Source organism: Leopardus geoffroyi, chromosome B4, assembly GCF_018350155.1.
Source record: "Leopardus geoffroyi isolate Oge1 chromosome B4, O.geoffroyi_Oge1_pat1.0, whole genome shotgun sequence".
Taxonomy (NCBI): domain Eukaryota; kingdom Metazoa; phylum Chordata; class Mammalia; order Carnivora; family Felidae; genus Leopardus; species Leopardus geoffroyi.
Genome location: NC_059341.1, coordinates 102,050,488 through 102,070,118, shown reverse-complemented (window position 1 = coordinate 102,070,118; position 19,631 = coordinate 102,050,488). Strand labels below are relative to the sequence as shown.

At 39.7% G+C, this 19,631-nt stretch overlaps 1 protein-coding gene across 11 annotated transcripts in view; it reads right to left on the bottom strand.

The window, feature by feature from the left end:
* Positions 1–19,631, bottom strand: part of NAV3 (neuron navigator 3) — an 832,957-nt gene that overhangs the window by 151,339 nt on the left and 661,987 nt on the right. For all 11 annotated transcript variants that reach the window (XM_045463549.1, XM_045463554.1, XM_045463556.1 and 8 more), the window contains 2 exons: positions 11,383–11,491; positions 10,278–10,661 (listed from right to left, as the gene is read on the bottom strand). In XM_045463549.1, coding sequence (XP_045319505.1) covers positions 10,278–10,661; positions 11,383–11,491 — 493 coding nt within the window. The remainder of the gene's footprint in view (positions 1–10,277; positions 10,662–11,382; positions 11,492–19,631) is intronic.

Below are 19,631 nucleotides of genomic sequence, written 5' to 3'. Positions count from 1 at the left end.
AGTTATGTTTCATGTATGTCTCACTGGTCTGCTTATTCATCTGCGTATCTCCAACAGTGTTTAGCACAATGTTTTGTATATCATTTGGGATCAACAAATATATTGAACATTTGTTCAGCTGAATTTAAAAGGCTTCTATATTGTAAAAAGAAAGCATCATAGCAGATCTTGGGGCAACTTTACCCATGATGGTGATGCATGGAAACAAGAAATAAGATGACAGATCACTTCTATTAGAAACATAACCTTTCAATTATTTAATACTTACAGAAAAGTGAGTTCTATAGACAAAGGTCAACTGCTTTGAAAACTAATTTGAAAAAGGAAAAAAAAATGTTTAAAACTTCAGTAAATTTAGTAAAATCTTTTTTCAAAAAGTATTTTAAAGGATATTCCTTTTTCTTGGGCTCCTCGATTTTCCAAGTAATATCAAATAGGTTTCCAACAGGTATCAATTAAAACAAAAAAATGAGTCAGTTCTAATTCCTCTGTCTACAGATACTCTCATTTGAATGTTGATAGGGCATCTTCATAATAGAACCATGAGTTTGTTATTTATTTTTTAATGTTTATTTTTGAGAGAGAAAGAGAGAGAGAGAGAGAGAGAGAAAGGGGCAGACAGAGGGAGACAGAATCCAAAGAAGACTCCAGGCTCTGAGATGTCAGCACAGACCCTGATGCAGGGCTCGAGCCCACAAACTGTGAGATCGTGACTTGAGCCGAAGTCGGACACTCAATTGGCTGAGCCACCCAGGCATCCCACCATGAGTTTGTTATTTAAAAAACAACATACAGGCACCACACAAGACAAATTTCTGATTTAAATTATCTTGGTAATTCTTCCTTCTTTTCATTCTTTCTGGAGGATTTAAAAATCTAAAAGAACATGAATTTTATAGTTCCTCTACAAGAATTATGCTATAGTCTTGGGAGCTATAAATGTTAGGGAATCATTTTGAAAGAATAATGTAAAATTTGAAAAATGATTTCCTAAGAACATTATATCTAAACTGCAAAACTGACAGCCAAGATGAGTTTAAGAAGAGATAACAATCACAGGGAAGATTGTTAGCACAAAAAAACTGCAAAAGAATCGTGAAGGTTACTGACAAAAAAAATAAATTATCTCAAAATGTGAAAGTATTAGAGTAATTTTAGTCACATTCAAATTCTATAAGCTATGAGGGGTGCCTGGGTGGCTCAGTCGGTTAAGTGTCAGATTTCAGCTCAGGTCATGATCTCATGACTCATGAGTTCGAGCCCCGTGTCAGACCCTATGCCAACGGCTCAGGGCCTGGAGCCTGAGCTTCGGATTCTGTGTCTCCCTCTCTTCTCTCTCTGCCCCTCCCCTGCTCACACTCATCTCTCTCTCTCTCTCTCCCTCTCTCTCTGTCTCTCCCCCTCACAAATAAATGAACATTAATTTTTTTTTTAATAAAAAAATATTCACATGAAAAAATAGTCTCACAAAGTATTTCCTAGTTCTTCCTCACTTACACTGCTACTCTGCTTCTTTCTGTACAGGCAAATTTGCATACTTATGGCATATTTGCCTTAGGTGTCTATTACCTAAATTAGTATTTCTAGCCCATATCGTTTCACCTTGTTGTAAAATAAGGTATTAAATTGCTTCCAAGGCATGGATAGGTGGATGTCTCATAAGCATCTCAAATCTAGTATAAACTGACCATATGTTATCTTCATCACTAAGGCTCGTGTTCCTTGTGTGTGTGTTAGTATAGTTAAAGGCAAAGACACCGTCTACCCAATCAACAATATAGATACGTGCTGCTTGTCACTCACCACACTCAGCTATTACAAGATGGAGTCGAAATCTGTGAATCGGTATCATTATGCTCTAATTATGTCTGGAATTCACTGCAATAGAGAAACTTTGTAAAAATCTTATTTTTCTAAATTTGTTTATTTTGAGAAAGAGAGACAGAACAGGGAAAGGGCAGAGAGAGAGAGAGAGAGAGAGAGAGAGAGAGAGAGAGAGAGAGAGAGAATTCCAAGTGGGCTCTGCATGGATATCACAAAGCATGAGATCATGACCTGAGCTGAAACTGACTCAGACACTTGACTGACTGAGCCACCCAGGCTCCCCTAAAAATCTTATTTTTTATATTGTTTAATCCTACTTTCATTTCTCAATGAACAGAAAGATATACAATTGTACCATCATAGCAATTTCATGCTTTTTGAAAAAAAAATTAGAGGGAGATATATATTTTTTCAGATATATAAGGTATAAAAATACATATCAAATAATAATAAAAATAATATCAAATTTCATGTACTTACTACCTGGCTTCAGAAATAGGACATTTACAGTTTTTGCAATGGTCATATAGCCTCCCACCCCTCATATCCCCAAGCCTCCCCTTCAGAGATAACTAATGTCCTGGATTTTGTAAGCATTCCTTTACTTATATCTTTGCCACATAGGCATGTATCCTTAAAACTAAATTGTTTAGCATCTCCTGGATTTGAACTTCCTATATATTGAGTCACACTACATGTTTTCTTGTGACTTCTTTCCTTCACTCAAAATTACATTTTTATAATCAGCTATTCTCATGTGTATCATTGTCTTATCCATTTTATTTTTAATTTTTTAATGGTTTTTATTTATTTTTGAGAGGGGGAGAGAGAGAGAGAGAGAGAGAGAGAGAGAGAGAGAGAGAGAGAGAGAGAGAGAATGAGTGGGGAGGGGCAGAGAGAGAGGGAAACACAGAATCAGAAGCAGGCTCCAGGCTCTGAGCTGTCAGCACAGAGCCTGATATGGGGCTCGAACTCACAACACCATGAGATTATGACCTGAACCGAAACTGAGAGTCAACGCTTAACCGACTGAGCCACCCAGACGCCCCTGTCATCATCTTTTATGTATAAACAATAATTATGATTTTGCTTTGCGGTTTAGTTGCTTTTTCTGTTTTTGTGGGGATTTGGCAAAATTCAAAACTGATAATGCACCACAACTTACTAGAATTCTGTGTTTTTACATTCGAATTTCTTATCAGCGACTGCTACAATGAACTACTTTTTTTTTTTTTATTTTTTTTTTCTTCAACGTTTATTTATTTTTTTGGGGACAGAGAGAGACAGAGCATGAACGGGGGAGGGGCAGAGAGAGAGGGGGACACAGAATCGGAAACAGGCTCCAGGCTCTGAGCCATCAGCCCAGAGCCTGACGCGGGGCTCGAACTCACGGACCGCGAGATCGTGACCTGGCTGAAGTCGGACGCTTAACCGACTGCGCCACCCAGGCGCCCCTACAATGAACTACTTTTTAATGACATGAACATGCGAGGCATCTAAAGTTTTTGGATTTATTTTTCAACCTCAAAGGCACTCTAGTTCAGCATCTTCCTTTAGCTGAACACAGATAATTATTAAGTATTGTCCCCCAGATCAAATATGCTAGCTTAAAAAAAAAACTATACCAATAATGAATGCTTGCTGTGAAGCTCTGTTATATTATAAAAAATCAACTCCTAGGAGAGAAATGTGTACATGTAGACACGGAGACAATCTCACAAGGTCAGTATGTCATGATGGCTGAGTACAGACTGGAGCCAAACTGCTTAGGTTCAAGTCCAGCATTGCATGCTTTAAGGAATTTTGAATTCCCAGACGCCAGTTAACAAATTTTCTGAGTTCTAGCTAAAGTCACTTAAACTATCCAGGCCTCAGTTGTTTCATCTATAAAATGGAGATAGTAATGATAGGCTTCCTGTTGGAGTTATGGTGAATCATATGTGAGTTAACACATGTAAAATGCATAGAACATTGTCTAGCACTTCGTACGTGCTATGTAAGTGTTGGCTATTATTACCAGCTATTTTTCCATTAGGATCTCCACATTCACTAAACATAACTCTCATATCTTGAATATGCAACTAATTGAAGCATTAGGATTAGGAATCTGTGGTTTGCCATATAAACCCTTTCAACTCACTGCTTTAACCCTGCCCTTTCCAATGTTAGTCATACTTCCTATCACCAAGTTTACTAAGTGTGAATTGAGGGAGGATCCAGAGAGAAGGATCAAAGCATTCACCTCCCTTTCCAAAAAGTTAATTGCCCAGAATTAAATTACTTTGTGTTTGGGCCATGTGACTTTAAGTAGAATTTCAGGTTATATTCTGGCCCGGCTATTTACACTGCGACATCTGCAGATAACTTCAATTTCCACCCAGTTAAAATATGTAACTTTCTCCCCAATTTTCCAGCATGTTCTTTCTTTGCTTCATAAATGGAGACTTTTTCAGGGCCTCATTATAAGCAAGAGGCTTTCTCTGACTAATTCCTAATTACTGGCAGATTCACATTCCCCAAGTGTTTAAAGTAATTTTAAAAAGAGAAGAAAGAGATAAGTCTTTACATGCTTCAGGAAATTCTGAATTCTCAGAATGCCGATTAACTAGTTTTCAGAGTTCTACTTAAGGTACATGAGAAAATGAAACTCCATTCCCATTCACTTCATGACATTCCTTGTGATTACAGGAGGAAAAAAAATCCTAAATTAAACACCTTCATTCTTTACTATGTCTTTTGAGCTCTTTGTCCCTTTAATCAGTGAAACGTACTTTTTAAAAATTGGGAACAGAAAATTAACCTTGTGACTCAATTTCTTCATGAATTGTAGCGCAATTTCTATGCCCCCTTTTCTTGCTTAAAACATCATCAAATTAAAATTCTCCTGGGATGTCTCTAGTCCTCTCGTCTTCCCACCTTTTAACTCTAGGCTGAGGCATCAGGCTACATCCTAGAGATGCCAAATTTTTTTGTGTGTAGACTGGTGAGCAATTAAGTGCAGCACACCGTGGGGTGTCCTCCACACAAGACCCCTCAATCCCACTTGAGCTGAAACCAGCCATACCACCTGCTGATCACGGCTAGTCACCTTCTGCCCAGGGGACAGCATCCTGAGTCATTTCTTACATGTCCATGTTCTGTACTCTGCCATGGCAAAGAGAAAATGTATAATGCCAAACAGGTCAACCCCACCAGGGGAAGTTTTCATACAGGATTTGTGTTATTTTTAGCCTTTTTTAAATATACTGAATACTGATGACAAAAATAAAACATGTGAACCAGTGATGATACTTAAATGGGCCCATTTGTAAAACACTCCAAGACTTCATTTGAAACACGGACAGGAACAAAAATGAACAGAAGCCTGAAATGGGTTCCACTGAGGTATGAAACAAGTAGGAAGGACAATGGATATGACTTTTTTTGTGTTTCTCAGGAGTGAATTCAGCAGAACCTAGCTAGCCCTCCTCAACCAACTTCCTCTTCCTCTTGGGCACACAGCTAACCCAGATTTCCTGGCCTCCCTCACAGTTAGATGTGGCAACAGAGCCATTTTGGATAAGGAAGTGTGGGTAGAAGTCATACGCGCAACCTCCAGATCTCATACGTAGGGAATATTCTCACACCGCAGTTCTTCCTCTCTTTTTCCATCTGCCTGTTGAATATCAATGCTCAGGGTGACACTGGAAACCTGGTGGGCCAGAAGCAGAGTAACTTCCATCCATCTTATGCTCTGAGAGACTATATGGTATACACTCCCAAATGAAGTATGCCTGTAATATGTATTATTACATACAGAACTCAGCTGTTTCAAAAAATTACCTTAAGGAAAAACTCCTGATCCAAGAATCTATACACACACACTCACACACATGCGTGTATATAGGACACGTTCGTTCACTGAACAAACGAGCGTCTACAAAAATATTTTAAAAACGAAGATGTGGTTTATACATACCATGGAATACTACTTGGCAATGAGAAAGAATGAAATCCTGCCGTTTGCAACAACAGGGATGGAACTGGAGGGTATCGTGCTAAGTGAAATAAGTCAGTTAGAGAAAGACAAGTATCATATGTTTTCACTCATATACGGAGCTTGAGAAACTTAACAGAAGACCATGGGGGAGGGGAAGGGGAAAAACAGTTTCAAACAGAGAGGGAGGCAATTCCATAAGAGACTCTTAAATGCAGAGAACAAACTGAGGGTTGATGGGCGGGGGGGAGGGAAAATGGGTGATGAGCATTGAGGAGGGCACTTGTCGGGAGGAGCACTGGTTGTTATACGTAAGTGATGAATCACAGGAATCTACCCCCGAAACCAAGAGCACACTGTATACACTGTATGTTAGCTACCTTGACGATAATTAACAAACAGACAAACAAACAAACAAAAAAGGCCGCACGTAAGTCACATGGCGCTGTGTCTCTATTGCTCACCACTGCACACACGGTCCCAAAATGCTGCTTGGCACATAGGATGAACTTAGAGATATTTTTTGGATACATACACCCGTATTTACTTCAGCTGAAGATCCCTCTTCTGTCTCTCCATTTTTTCCCCAGGAGTCCTCACGCCCACAAGTTCTACTGTCTTCTCTGAGACCACACTCTCCATCGTAGCTCTACCCCGAAAACTACTTCTGCATTTTCAACAACAAACTTTTATACCACACTGTCTCCAACTCTACATTGGAAACTCTACACTCAGCATCTCCTCTCTGCTTTCTCAAAAATAAAAATCATTTCTCTCTGTCTGCCTATTTTCTCTAAAGGTATAGTTTCCTACCTCCTGTGCTTACAAAATGGGCATCGTATCTGAATTCTCTGCCTCTCTGAAGCCCTCATGAGTAGCCTATCATTAATTCTGTACATTTCTCCTCTCTGGTACCTCCCATTCAAATTCTTTCCTTCTTTCACCCCTGTCAAGGCCACTGTCATGTTTCAGGACTACAAAACTTGGACGTGGACTTTCGCAGTAATGTCTGAAACCTGCCGTCAGAGCTGCTCCCCTCAATCCATTTTGCAGATTTACCCTAAAGGGGGTTTTCGGAAATCATCATCATATCTTATTCTGTGACTATTCGATAATCTGCTTTCAATTGTTTAGAGTACACTGTGTAAACTTTTTAGCATAATGTTATTGAGGTCCGGTCACAATAGTCCCCATCTCTCAAAATTAAGTACTCAGATTCCATGAATCTCAGTTGGGGAAAAGGTCAGTGAATATCATCCAATCTAAGTGTCCCTGTGACTTTGAAAATTATTTTTTTAGTGAAGCTTATCAAATGACATTCTTTCTACAATATTTATACTTTTCTTACAAACATGCTCTTATCACATTTCCCTCCTCTTTAGATATTTATTTATTTATTTTTATTTTTTAAAAAGAGAGAGTACACAAGAGAGAATGGGGAGGGACCCCATGACTCTGGGATCATAACCTGAGCCCAAATCAAGAGTTGGGTGCTCAACCAATGGAACCAGGCACTCCCATAGCTATTTCAGTGACAGAATGTAGGGGCACTTGCATGGCTCAGTGGTTTAAGCATCAGAGTCTTGGTTTTGGCTTGGGTCATTATCCCAGGATCATGGGATAGAGTCCTGCCTTGGGCTCCGGCTGAGCTTAGAGCCTGCTTGGGATCCTCTCTCTCTCTCTCTCTCTCTCTCTCTCTCTCTGCGCCTCCTTTGCTCTGTCTTTTTTCTAAAATAAAAAATAAAAAAATAAATCAGAGACTATAACTAAACTATTTCCTTTTCTTATTCCCTCCTTTCTATTTCATGCCTGTATTTAGCACTTTCTCCCTACTCTGAACTCTTACCTCAGTTTTTTTTTCTGTACAAGACCTTTGAAATGACTCACACGTTACATTGTCAATGTCCATTGATTTCTGGTTTAAACTGCTCCCAAGATATGCTTTCCCTCTCCAGATAAACATTTTACTTGTTTATAAGTAAATATAGTCAATCCTCATTATTCATAAATACCACATTTGCAAATTTGCTTACTGGCTAAAATTTGAAGCCCCAAATCAATAATTGCAACATATTCATGGTCACTCACAGACAGGCACAGAACAGAGAGAAATTTAAGTTGCTCACGAGGACATTCCAGGCTGAGGTCAAATAAGGTGATATTCTGCCTTCTTGATTCAGCTCTCCTACTGCCAATGTGTCCTCTTTAGTCTATTTAGAGCCACATTTTTCACATTTTTGTGCTTCCTGTTTGAGATTCTGGTGTTAAGATGGCCCCCAAGTGTAGTGCTGAAGTGCCCTTGTGTTCCCAAGTGTAGGAAGGCTGCGATGTGCCTTATGGAAAAATATGTGTTAGATGAGCTTCATGCAGGCATGGATTATACTGCTTTTAGGCATGAGCTCAATGTTAATGTATCTACAATATGTATTAACAGTACAATATGTATTAATAATACCTACAATAATGAATCTACAATATGTATCCCCAATACGTACTAATAAATAAGCTCGCTTTAAATTGAAATACACATACAACAAGACTATATTCTGATGGTTTGATGAAACTATTATGACCAAAAGATCACAGGAACTATATCTGTATTTCCCCTAGGAGCAATGGTTCAGTGTTCACTAATTCAGTGTATGTAGTGATTTTATAGAATGTAACTACTGTAAATAATGAGATTGACGGCTTGTGTATGTGTCTGTATATTATATATATACACGTATATGTATATGTGTCTCTGTATATATAAATATGCATATACATGTGTGTATAAATATGATATTTATGTGTATAATTAAATCTTCATCCAGTAGTAACTATAAAAAATGAATACACACATATGCTCTCATTTAAAGAGACAAAGAAAGAAAAAAGAGGATATAGGAGGGAGAGTGGAAAGAATGGGTGAGAAAGGAGAGAGATGGGAGAAAAAGTTCATGCCTTAGATGTTCCTGCATTGCCATCATGCTCCCTACACTGGGCACTCCCTCCTAGGTGGCATCTAATGTGTACAAAAATGATAACAATAGCATCCATAAATCAGTATGAGTGTGAATGATAATAAATGGAATTATGATAGTGACACATTTCTTCAACACTCATACTGTGACAGGCTTTGTGGAAGTACAATTTTGTAGATTATTTCCTCAATTCCTAATGGTTTTGGAGAGATTCTGCCATTTTATCCTTATTACAGATAACAAAAAGGAGTTTGGATAACTTAAGGCCCCAAGCGGTCCACAGATAGCTATGGTCAAAAGGAATTTAAATTGCACTCTGACTTCAGTGGCAACTCAACTATTTCCTACCCTAACTGACCACCATCCGTCTCCCTAAATCTAAATTGTTGGAATTTAGCCACCACGTAAGGTGGTCACAAGGAAACACTGGATACAGAGCAGAGCTATAAATCTGATCTAAAGCTTGTCTGAATTATTTTAAGGTCTTGTCACCTTTCAAATAAGATTTTCTTTTTTCTTTTCTTTTCTTTTCTCTTCTTTTTCCTTTCCTTTCCTTTCCTTTCCTTTCCTTTCCTTTCCTTTCCTTTCCTTTCCTTTCATGAATGAAGTCAGGGTTACTCATACAGGAGAATGATTTCCGTTACTGGTCCTCTCAGATGTCTAAGGACAAAGAATAAGTCAAAACCCAGACTCCCATGAAAATGACAAAATTGATTGGGAAGCTTTTTGTTATATCACAGACCCTAGGTTTTGAAGTCAGATATATCTGAGTTCTAATGCAAGTCCAGCCTTTCTTCAGCATTACACAATTGTGGCCAGCTCAGACCAGTTTTCTTGTCTGTAGGGAATTACAATTAATAGAAGCAGTTTTAATAGAGTTTCCTATTGCCTTCGTTCATCCTCAGATTGAACTAAATATTCCAAACTGCCAAAATCTTTAAAAGTTTTATAATCACAACAGTGTTTTTTTTGGAATATGATAGAAAACAGAAAAAAAAAAAACAACAACAAAGGCTAAGATTTTTAAAAAAATCTCATCAAAAGAGATTGAAGCTTTCAATTCGAGGTGCATAACTGAAGAATGCTAGAAAATATTTGTTCCTCCAAGCAGTTATAGGCAGCTTTGATAAGCCAAATTAAAACAAACAAAAAAAAGTTGCAGCAGCTCAGCAAAACTCCTCCTGTCCCCTTCCCACGTCTTTCACTACAAAATCTGTTACTTAAGAAGCATGTGAAAATCACTCTGAAAAGCCCAGGGCACATTTGTTTCTCTAAACTAACAATAGAAAAATTTAATGGCTCACAATGAAACGATTTTATAGAAATTTTGGATATTTTACTTTTCAGGAAAGAGCAGACGAGAGGGCCTGACATACCCCCAAATAACCTTTGATTTATTATGTTTTCTAATGACTTTGTGAGCTCACCTATATACCTTTCCTATAGCTAATGCATCTTAGGAGACCACCCTCCCTGTTCGCATAATGCTGGTAGAGCCCAGGGCCACTTACCCGCTGTTGATGTCATCAGCCCTGAGACTTTTCCCAAGGATATCACCGTCACTCATGTATCCACCAACGTCAACTTCAGAAGACATATCCAGGTCACTGCTTGCTTTCTCACTCATGTCCATCTGTGATAGGTTTCCCAGTCGAGACACAGCTGCTCGACGGAGAGGCGTTGTGTACATGAATCTCGAGGGGTCTGTGTGGATAAGTCGGCTGGTACCACTGCGAGGGTAGCCAGCCCCCAGGGAAGGGGCATCCCCAGCCTGAAGTCGAGGACACGCCTGACCCAACCTCCAGGTCATGGGAGTGGGGCGGCTTGTCAAGTTGGGTATGGTCCTTCCGTTCACTTCTGTTGTCACAGTGCTGTCAAATGTTGTCTCCAGGGTGCTGTCAACAAAGCGAAGAAGTCACTATACTCTGATTCACTTGGGGTCATAGACCGAGAATGCACTACATGAGGACTGGAAAGGCTAGATTTCTTAGAAGCATGCCATTTTTACGCAAGCCAAATGATGCACTCATCGTGAGACGTTATCTTGGCATTCTTATGAGATGCAAGACACCTCTGCAAAGGTCAAAATGTGGGAGGGGCACTCTGAAGTTTGTTTGTTTTACTTTCATGCGTTCAAAAGAAAGGCCATCATCACAGTTTAGATAAAGCAAATTTTTGTTTCACACTTTCAACAAACCCTGAACCGAACCCCTTACAGCTTCTCAGAACGATTCTGGAAGTTGACCAAAATTATTCTTGAAAGTCTCTCTCCCCTCCCCTCCCCCCTGCCAGATGCATTTCAACTGCAACGTCCATCGCCGTTCTGTGGCACAGGCATGCGAATCTACTTAGTAGTGATGGTGGCAATTTCAGTAGCTAATTCAGTTTGAATGGGACCCTCTATTAAAGACGAGATGGATAGGAGAAAAAAAGTCCCTGGGTTTGTGCTAAGAAGTCACCAGTTGAATGTCATGTAAAATTTAAGTGAGAAAACAGTTAAGGAAAATTAAATTCTTTATCATTATAAGAAGTTAGTGCTCAGTTGTCATTTGTCTTTATTGGAGCAAAGAAATGTAGAACTGAGAAAAAACAAAAAACAACAACAACAAAAAAAACCTGTGGCTTATCTGGGTCCCACGAAGACTGGACATAGTCTCCTCTAAATTTTGCCTCAAGTCTGCTATGTTTTTAACTGTTCTCATTCTTCTTGTTTCAGGATCTTCACCTAAAAAAGTAACATAATAATAAACTTGTTAGTCAAGTCATTTCCCGGTCTCAGAATAACTGTATACATAGATAAGTAATACAAATTCCTCTCCTTAAAAATAAAATAAAGGTAGGACATTCCAAATGCCTATTATCTGAAAATTATGATTCTCCTTTCTACAAATAAAATGTGAATGGAAACAAATGTGACATTACAAGTAATAAATTGATGATAAGAAGTGATGATAATCCAATAATACTTTATAGATTTGTGACCTTAATCATTGCAAAGTGACAGTGATTAATTCAGCAATACACTGTAGAGTACTGCATGTTACTGAGCTTAATTTAAAAAAAACTGAAATTATTGGGATTCTAATTATCACCATAATTACTTATTTCTAGGTATATTCAGAATAGTAAGATAAACTTACCTGGTAGCAATTATACATTTGGACTCTGGGGAGTAAGATAGAGGCCTTTTTTTTTTTTTTTAGAAGCAATACATTTGTCTTTTATTTTATTAGACTCATGGATCAAAATTCACAACATCGGATAGCTTTATTCTCAATTCCTTCCCCGCTTTCCACAGGGACTCACAGCATCCACATGTGACATTACAGTTCCAGTAAAGTCCTTGGCATCTCAAGTCAGCATGTGTTTAATAGGCACGAGACAAGCAGCTTTGCCAGTGTGACAAATGCTGGCCTTACACAACCACTACCCATCATTTGGAGGTAGAGGTGCCAGAAAACCAGTTTGATTATGCGACGTAACACCTTCCAGGCCAGTGGCCATTTGAAACTTATCTGGATAATGAGAAGAACATGGGGAGATGGCAGGGGAAGTACAGTTTCTCTTCTGTTCAATTTGGGCTCAAAAGGATGTTCCATGATGGGAAATTTTAACAAGAAGGAAAGATGCAGGAGGACAGGAAGAGAGAGAGGGACACTGATAGAGTAAAGGGAGGACAGGAAGGGAGAGCGGGGCACTGATAAAGGGAGGGAAGGTATGAGAAGGAGAGGGGGAGAAAAGGAAGGCAAAGGAAGGGGATGGTGGGAAGGAGAAGGAAATGGAAGCAAAGGAAAAAGTGAAGGGAAAGTGAAGGTAGAAAACAGCATATATTAAACTCCAGTATGAAGACTGCCACTATAGACAAGTCAAGATGCATATCTACAATCTGTTTCAAGAATAGAAGTAGATATTTGACGTGTTCATTTTCTTCCTCAGAATTTATGCCAGATTAAAAAAAAAAGACACATACGCAACAAATACACCCATTTAACATTTACAGTATAATCATAGAGTTGGTAGGGATTCCAGAGAATGCTTCTTCTTAGCTCAGCCAGTGAGGAAACTCATCTATGCCTCACATGATCTATGCCTCACACGGGTGACAGCCATGTGGCTCTGCCTGAAACCTCTAAGACTGGAAAGCCTTCCTCTTCAGGAAGAGATGGCTCCTTCTATTAGAAACTTCTAATTGTGAAAACATTTCTGAGGATGAATAATTTGCCTCCCTTTCATTTCCATCCAGAGGTCCTAGTGGCTCTGAAACTGACAGAACAACTTTATACTACCTTCACCATGGGCAGTTAAATACCAGAAGACACAACTGCTGATTCCTCTATTTTCCTCTTCACCCAAACATTACTACATTGTTCACTATTCCTCCTCCTGGATGGTTGCCAAAACTACCATCATTTTGCTTCCAGTCCATAAATTTCTACTTTTTAATTTATAAATTATTTGAATAATTAAAATATGTTTAAAAGTAGCATTATTATTTCAAACTCGAAAGTATAAAAACGGTCCTTAAATATATTTTCAAGAGCTAGAAAAATATATTTCGTACCCTCATGCACATGGCATCAACTTTTCCTACACTAACTCAAGTTAACACAATCCTTAACCTTATAAACTAACATCACTTTACGACTCAGAACTGTTAATAACCCTTAAGATTCTTTTTTTTTCAACGTTTATTTATTTTTGGAACAGAGAGAGACAGAGCATGAACGGGGGAGGGGCAGAGAGAGAGGGAGACACAGAATCGGAAACAGGCTCCAGGCTCTGAGCCATCAGCCCAGAGCCCGACGCGGGGCTCGAACTCACGGACGGTGAGATCGTGACCTGGCTGAAGTCAGACGCTTAACCGACTGCGCCACCCAGGCGCCCCATAACCCTTAAGATTCTAATCATGATACTTCTGGAACCTATTCCCATCCTTCTCATAAATAGAACATCGTATTTTAGAAATGGCTAGAAAGCCTACCTTTTACTTCAAAATAATCTGGTAAAACCCTGAAGACAAAGAAGGATTTTTTAAGGAAAATCTTATAGGGCTTTTAAGCCCTTTACTTTGGCTAAGGAAAGGAAAGTCAGAGGTCAAGAAGAGATTTTACTCAAAGTGGGCAAAAGAAATAGTGAAGAATGGGACAAAATCGGAGAAGCACTAAAGCCAATATCAGAATATAAGATTTCATACAGTAATATACCTAAGTTTCTAAATGATGGTAAGAAATGACAAGTCTTCTTTTTTTAAGTTTATTTATTTATTTTGAGAGAGAGAGAGCATGCACAAGTGGGGGAGGGGAAGAAAGAGAGAGGGAGAGAGAGAGAGAATCCCAAGCGGGCTCTGCACTCATGACATGGAGTTCGAACTCCCGAATTGCAACATCATGACTTGAGCCCAAGTCAGAAGTTTAACCGAGTGAGCCACCCAGGCCCCCCAAGAAATGACAAGTCTTAAAGGAGGGAGCTGTTGAGATGACCTTTACTGGAAGGAGGAAGGGATGTAGTCATTGACCTTCCACGAGGTGGTAGAATATACCTTTACATGTCTCCTGGCCCTGGTCCCTTTCCCTCTGTGAGAACTTCTACACTGGAATCAGGCTGCCTGTCAGCCACTTGTCAACTCACATAATAACACTAATATCTTAATTTCTTTCAATATCTTTTATTTTTTTAAATTTTTTTTAACGTTTATTTATTTTTGAGACAGAGAGAGACAGAGCATGAATGGGGGAGGGTCAGAGAGAAGGAGACACAGAATCTGAAACAGGCTCCAGGCTCCGAGCTGTCAGCACAGAGCCTGATGCGGGGCTCGAACTCACGGACTGCGAGATCATGACCTGAGCCGAAGTCGACCGCTTAATCAACTTATCCACCCAAGCGCCCCTCAATATCTTTTTAATATAAATTATAGAAACCCTGTGTTTTCAGACATTCCATTTCACTAAGTGTTTTTCACATCTTCTTCAGCTCCTTTTATATGTTTTATTTTATTTATATACTTTTTAATTTAAGTTGATTTTGAGAGAGACAGAGACAATGCAAGTCAGGAAGGGGGAGAGACAGAGGGAGACAGAGAATCCCAAGCAGGCTCCACTCTGTCAGCTTAGAGCCCTACGTAGGGCTCGAACCCACAAAACCATGAGATCATGACCTGAGCCAAAACCAAGAGTCAGACACTTAACTGAATGGGCCACCCAGGCACCCCGGCTCCTTTAATTAATTAATTTATTTATTTATTTTTTACTTTTTAAAAAAGTTTATTTATTTTTGGGGGAAGGGCAGAGAGAGAGGAAGAGAGACCCAGCAAGCTCTGCGCTGTCAACACAGAGCCCAATGTGGGGCTTGAGCCTATGAACGAAGAGGTCACGACCGGAGCCAAAACCAAGAGTCGGACACTTAACCAACTGAGCCACCCAGGCACCCCTCAGCTCATTTTAAATGTCCTTCTTCCAATCCAACAGGCATCTTAGATCCTAATTTTTTCCAATTGAATCCATTTTTGTTTATATAGCTTCTCTCATATTACAAAACCACACCTTCTTCCCTCCTTTGGTTTTATTCATTCATGATATCTGCTCATAGGGTACTGCACTGTTCATGACAATCAGACAAATGGATCTTTTCTCCCGGTCCTTATTGAGCAAAACATAATTTCTGCCTCATTCATGTTAAGAAAGATAACAACCAAATCAACATTTATCACAGTAAATGTTCTCAATGACCCATAAAAGGCAAAATACAATTAAATACACCTACAATCCCCTTAAGGATTGCACAAATCTTAAAACATCCTATAAATGTGTATCCAAATGATGTCTAGAGGATTGGGGGAGAGAAAGGAAGTTCAACTGAAAAGGCCAAATGTAAAAGCACAAATAAAGTGAATTATTCAGTAACAACAAAAGTTAGTAGAAAAAACACGCGATAAGTTAATTTAGTCTCAAAAGCGTTGTATCCCCTCTCACTTTCATAATCTCTGTTCCACTAAGGCTCAGTTTAGCCCTACTCTTAGCCCCACTTACAAAGGACACTTTATAAGCAATGAGAAAGCAGTTTACAACAATGTTAAAAACTCGAAGATAATCACAGAATATACCATTTGGGAAAATGTGCGTAAGGCCTTACTATCCTGTCTGACACTCAAGAGGCTTCATTCAGGAAAAATAGTGGCTTCTGCATTTTTGCTTAATATGTGGTCCTGCTCTTACATTTTAGGCTTTAATTATATACATTGTAATTAAGACTGTCAGCACTGTCATCTTTTAATAGGAAATCAAATTATATATGAATGAACCTGGTTCACAAAGAATTATATCCTCTACACCAACCACTTTGCAAATGTTATTTAGAGTACAGCTGCCTGATGTATTTTGAGAACCCTAATTTTGTAGATGACCCCAACAATGAGTTGGATGGAAATTTTTCAACTCATCTCAAGCCAGATATTTTGGGCAGAAAATAGCAAAAACATGGCTAGTTATCTTTTAAAATTCCCATGTAAAGTTATAGCACAGACCTTAGTCTAATCTATTAGGATACACAAGTTTAAAGAGCGGAACTCAAGGAACTCTGTCTAAAAATTCACTTGGAAGAGGCCATTTTGAGTCAGAAGCAGAACCCAGTCAAGCACGTGGTAGAAATCTTGACATTCCCATGTGCTCTGGGCTTGGATATATTTACCAACTTAACATGCATCATTATTTAGGAAACTGCATTGGAGTGCTTCATTATCCTGACATGATTATTCATGTCACAACTATTTGAATACACTCTTCCTTACTTTCTCACTTGCATTTTCGAAAACTGGCATAAGTTGGGGTGGGGGGAAGCCTTAAAAAGAATAACCCCATAAATATAATAAGCAGATGTTTGGTTTAAAAACCTTGGAACATACAGACTTCTATTGAGAGACTGCCCTCTGACAGTAATGCTCCAAGTTATTTATGCACAAAAAGGCGAATGTCATATATACACCCACGCACAGCATGCTATAATTTACCAGAGCAACCAACAAATCCTGCCAGGGGACTGCTCTCTGTTCATATCTTTGAAAATACTTATGTAAGAGGTACTTAGAACAAGACAAATGCTACTACTTTAAAGGCAAAATATGAATATTATTTGATTCCACAGTTTCAGAAGATCAAAAAAAAAATTAAAAAGATCCTTAAGGAATAATACTCCCTCTCTTGCCTTTGTACTGCATAGAGGTCTTTTATGAGAAACAGTTCATCACAGAAATCACACAATGGTGAAGAAGTAAATCTTCTATGTCTAAGCACCTGGTGTATTCAGATTCAGATTCAGGAATCACTATTCCCACAACTGTGGAAACATTACTCTTTTAAAGCCAAACTGACATGAAAAATTGAGCAATATTTGCCTCTGCTGTCTCTCTAGGCTTTCTTCTTCTAAAGCTGGTTCAGTAAGATTCCGGAGAGCCTCATAAAACATCTTGTAATAGGAGGGTCTACATACAGAATAAAAACACATCTACATTTAGCATCAGTTGTATGAATCAGAAACAAAGAGATCACTGGTCAGGTTTAATTCTTTTACATGTGAGGAGTCCTATAGGGAGGTGTTTTTTGTTTTTGTAAACATACATGGTAACCAAATATGACGTAGTCAGTGGTTTAAAACTTATGGATTTTTGAAGAAGGAACTGTGTGATATAAATGTCCTTTGGTAGAGCGCTCAATTTAGACATGACAACTAAAATGTATGCAGTCTGGCTATTTAGGCAGGCAGCAAAGTGGAAAGCGAAACAACACTGAAGAATTACTTCAGACATCTCCATATCTAGTTAACTAAAGATTATGTCAGAAGGTATCACTGAGACCTATGTCATCAAAAAGCCCACTTTGTGGGAACAAACAGTTCATGGTCATCTACATAACAGTTTCAATAGTTACAACATACACGCTCAGGAGAATTTTTTTGCCAATCACCACCCCCTCCCCCCAAAAAGTGGTGCGTGAGCAAAGCTGTCAAAAGATACCTCTGCATTTCTGGAAGTGTTCCTAGAATACATGGTACTTATCACTGAGGCACAAACAAGGACCATCTATGTGGATGCCACTGAGGCAGTAGAAAACCAACTTTACAAATTTACCCAAGAGGCCCTTCATTGTTCATTCCATATTTGTGGCGAGGTCACCTTGAGGGAAGTTAAAAAACTAGGCCCTGTTAATTACTAACTAAAAAAACATGTTGGAATTTTAAGACATTACCACTCCTTTATAGATATCTAGAATATCCTGGACATCAGGCCAAGAATGCCCAGGGCAGATTGCTAATTATTTTCCCCCAAAAGACTTTACACCTGGTTCTCACAGCTTAGCTTTACAAAGCCAATAATCACAACAAGTAATTAAAAACATTTTTTTTGAGTAACGACAGTTTTAAAAATCCAGTCAGAAGAATGGAAGCTATTTGGCTAATGCAAATGTGCAGCTTCTTCAAATCCCCTCCTCATCTTAGGAACACACCTGACTTACCTAACAAGTCAGTATAAAGTGCCTGTTCCAGGTCACCCAGCATCGTAAGGATCACGTCTTCATCCAGATGAGCTGTGCCTTCCCGCAGGCAGCTTTCTCCCTCCTCTTCAGCCCAGCTTCTGCTGATGCTGCTTTGCCTGGAGGACACGTTCTCATCTTCAGACCTGCTGTCTTCATCACTCTCCCCTTCCAAGCCTTTTCTGGAAGACCAGTCCTCCAAGCTCTCACTGCCCGACTGGCCGGCAGGCAGGAGGTTCCAGGTGCGGGGGCCGCTGGCGTGGTACAGGGACTGCACAGAGCGCGAGAGAAATCTGGACAGCGAGCGCCTCTCTGCATAGTCGGATTCTCTCTGGCTGGCCTTTGCAGCGTTTCCAAACCAGTTGGAAATGCGCACAGTGGGTCTCCTGTCCCCCTCGCTGGTGAGGGCAAGATTGGTCAGAGACTTCTGTTTCTGAAGGCAGGCTCCCTTTCTCCTTACTTCTTTGCTCCGAAACACAGAGAGTTCAGCCGGCCGCTGCATGGCTCTTCTAGGGGCTTCTTCTTTTCAACTGGACTTCACATTGTCTTTTTACACGGAGATGGCAACCGGCGCTTTTTGGTTTTAATTAACACATGCACTTTAGTAAAAGCCCCAGCAGGCTCCAACATTCACATAAGATTCTAGAGCGACAGTACAATCAGTCAGTTGCCCACGATTTAGCTTGCCACATTCTCCCCCTAATCAGCAGTACTTACAAACATTTTGCTGGAGCGTATCTGAAGCAGAAAAGAGTTCACCAAAGACACGGCTCCAGCTGAAAGTAGCACAGGAAGCCAACTACATTTTCCAGTCTTCATCCAATCACATATCTCAGCAGGACGATGGGTCCACATTTCCCTCTATCACCTCTATGTTCTCAAACGCGAGGTAGTGAAGCACCAGCGATCTCGCTCACGTTGTTTTTTTTTTTTTTTTTCCTACCTCTCACCAGCCCTTCACTGATCTAGGTCTGCAGCCCTTGACTCTAGATGAGCTGACACAGCGCAGCATGTACAGCCTCCACAGCAGAGCCCCCTAAGAGCAGAAATTAAGCACTGAAGCCCAGTGCTGCACGAGCGTCTGGTGTTTTAGTATTCCACCTGCATTCTCAGATCTATGGCCCTTCCTTGCTGCTGCAGTGGATGCTGCTGGCTGCCATGGCAGCAAACATCCTGCTAAATTAAAACAGAAGCACTGAAGCGGCTGTCCAGCCCAGAATGCCACAGGTTTCAAAGCCAAGCCTGAATGAGATGCTACACTATTCACCCTATGCACATTTAAATCACTCCTGGCCACCCAGCCCCAGACACGGACACACACACACACACTCGCACACACACATT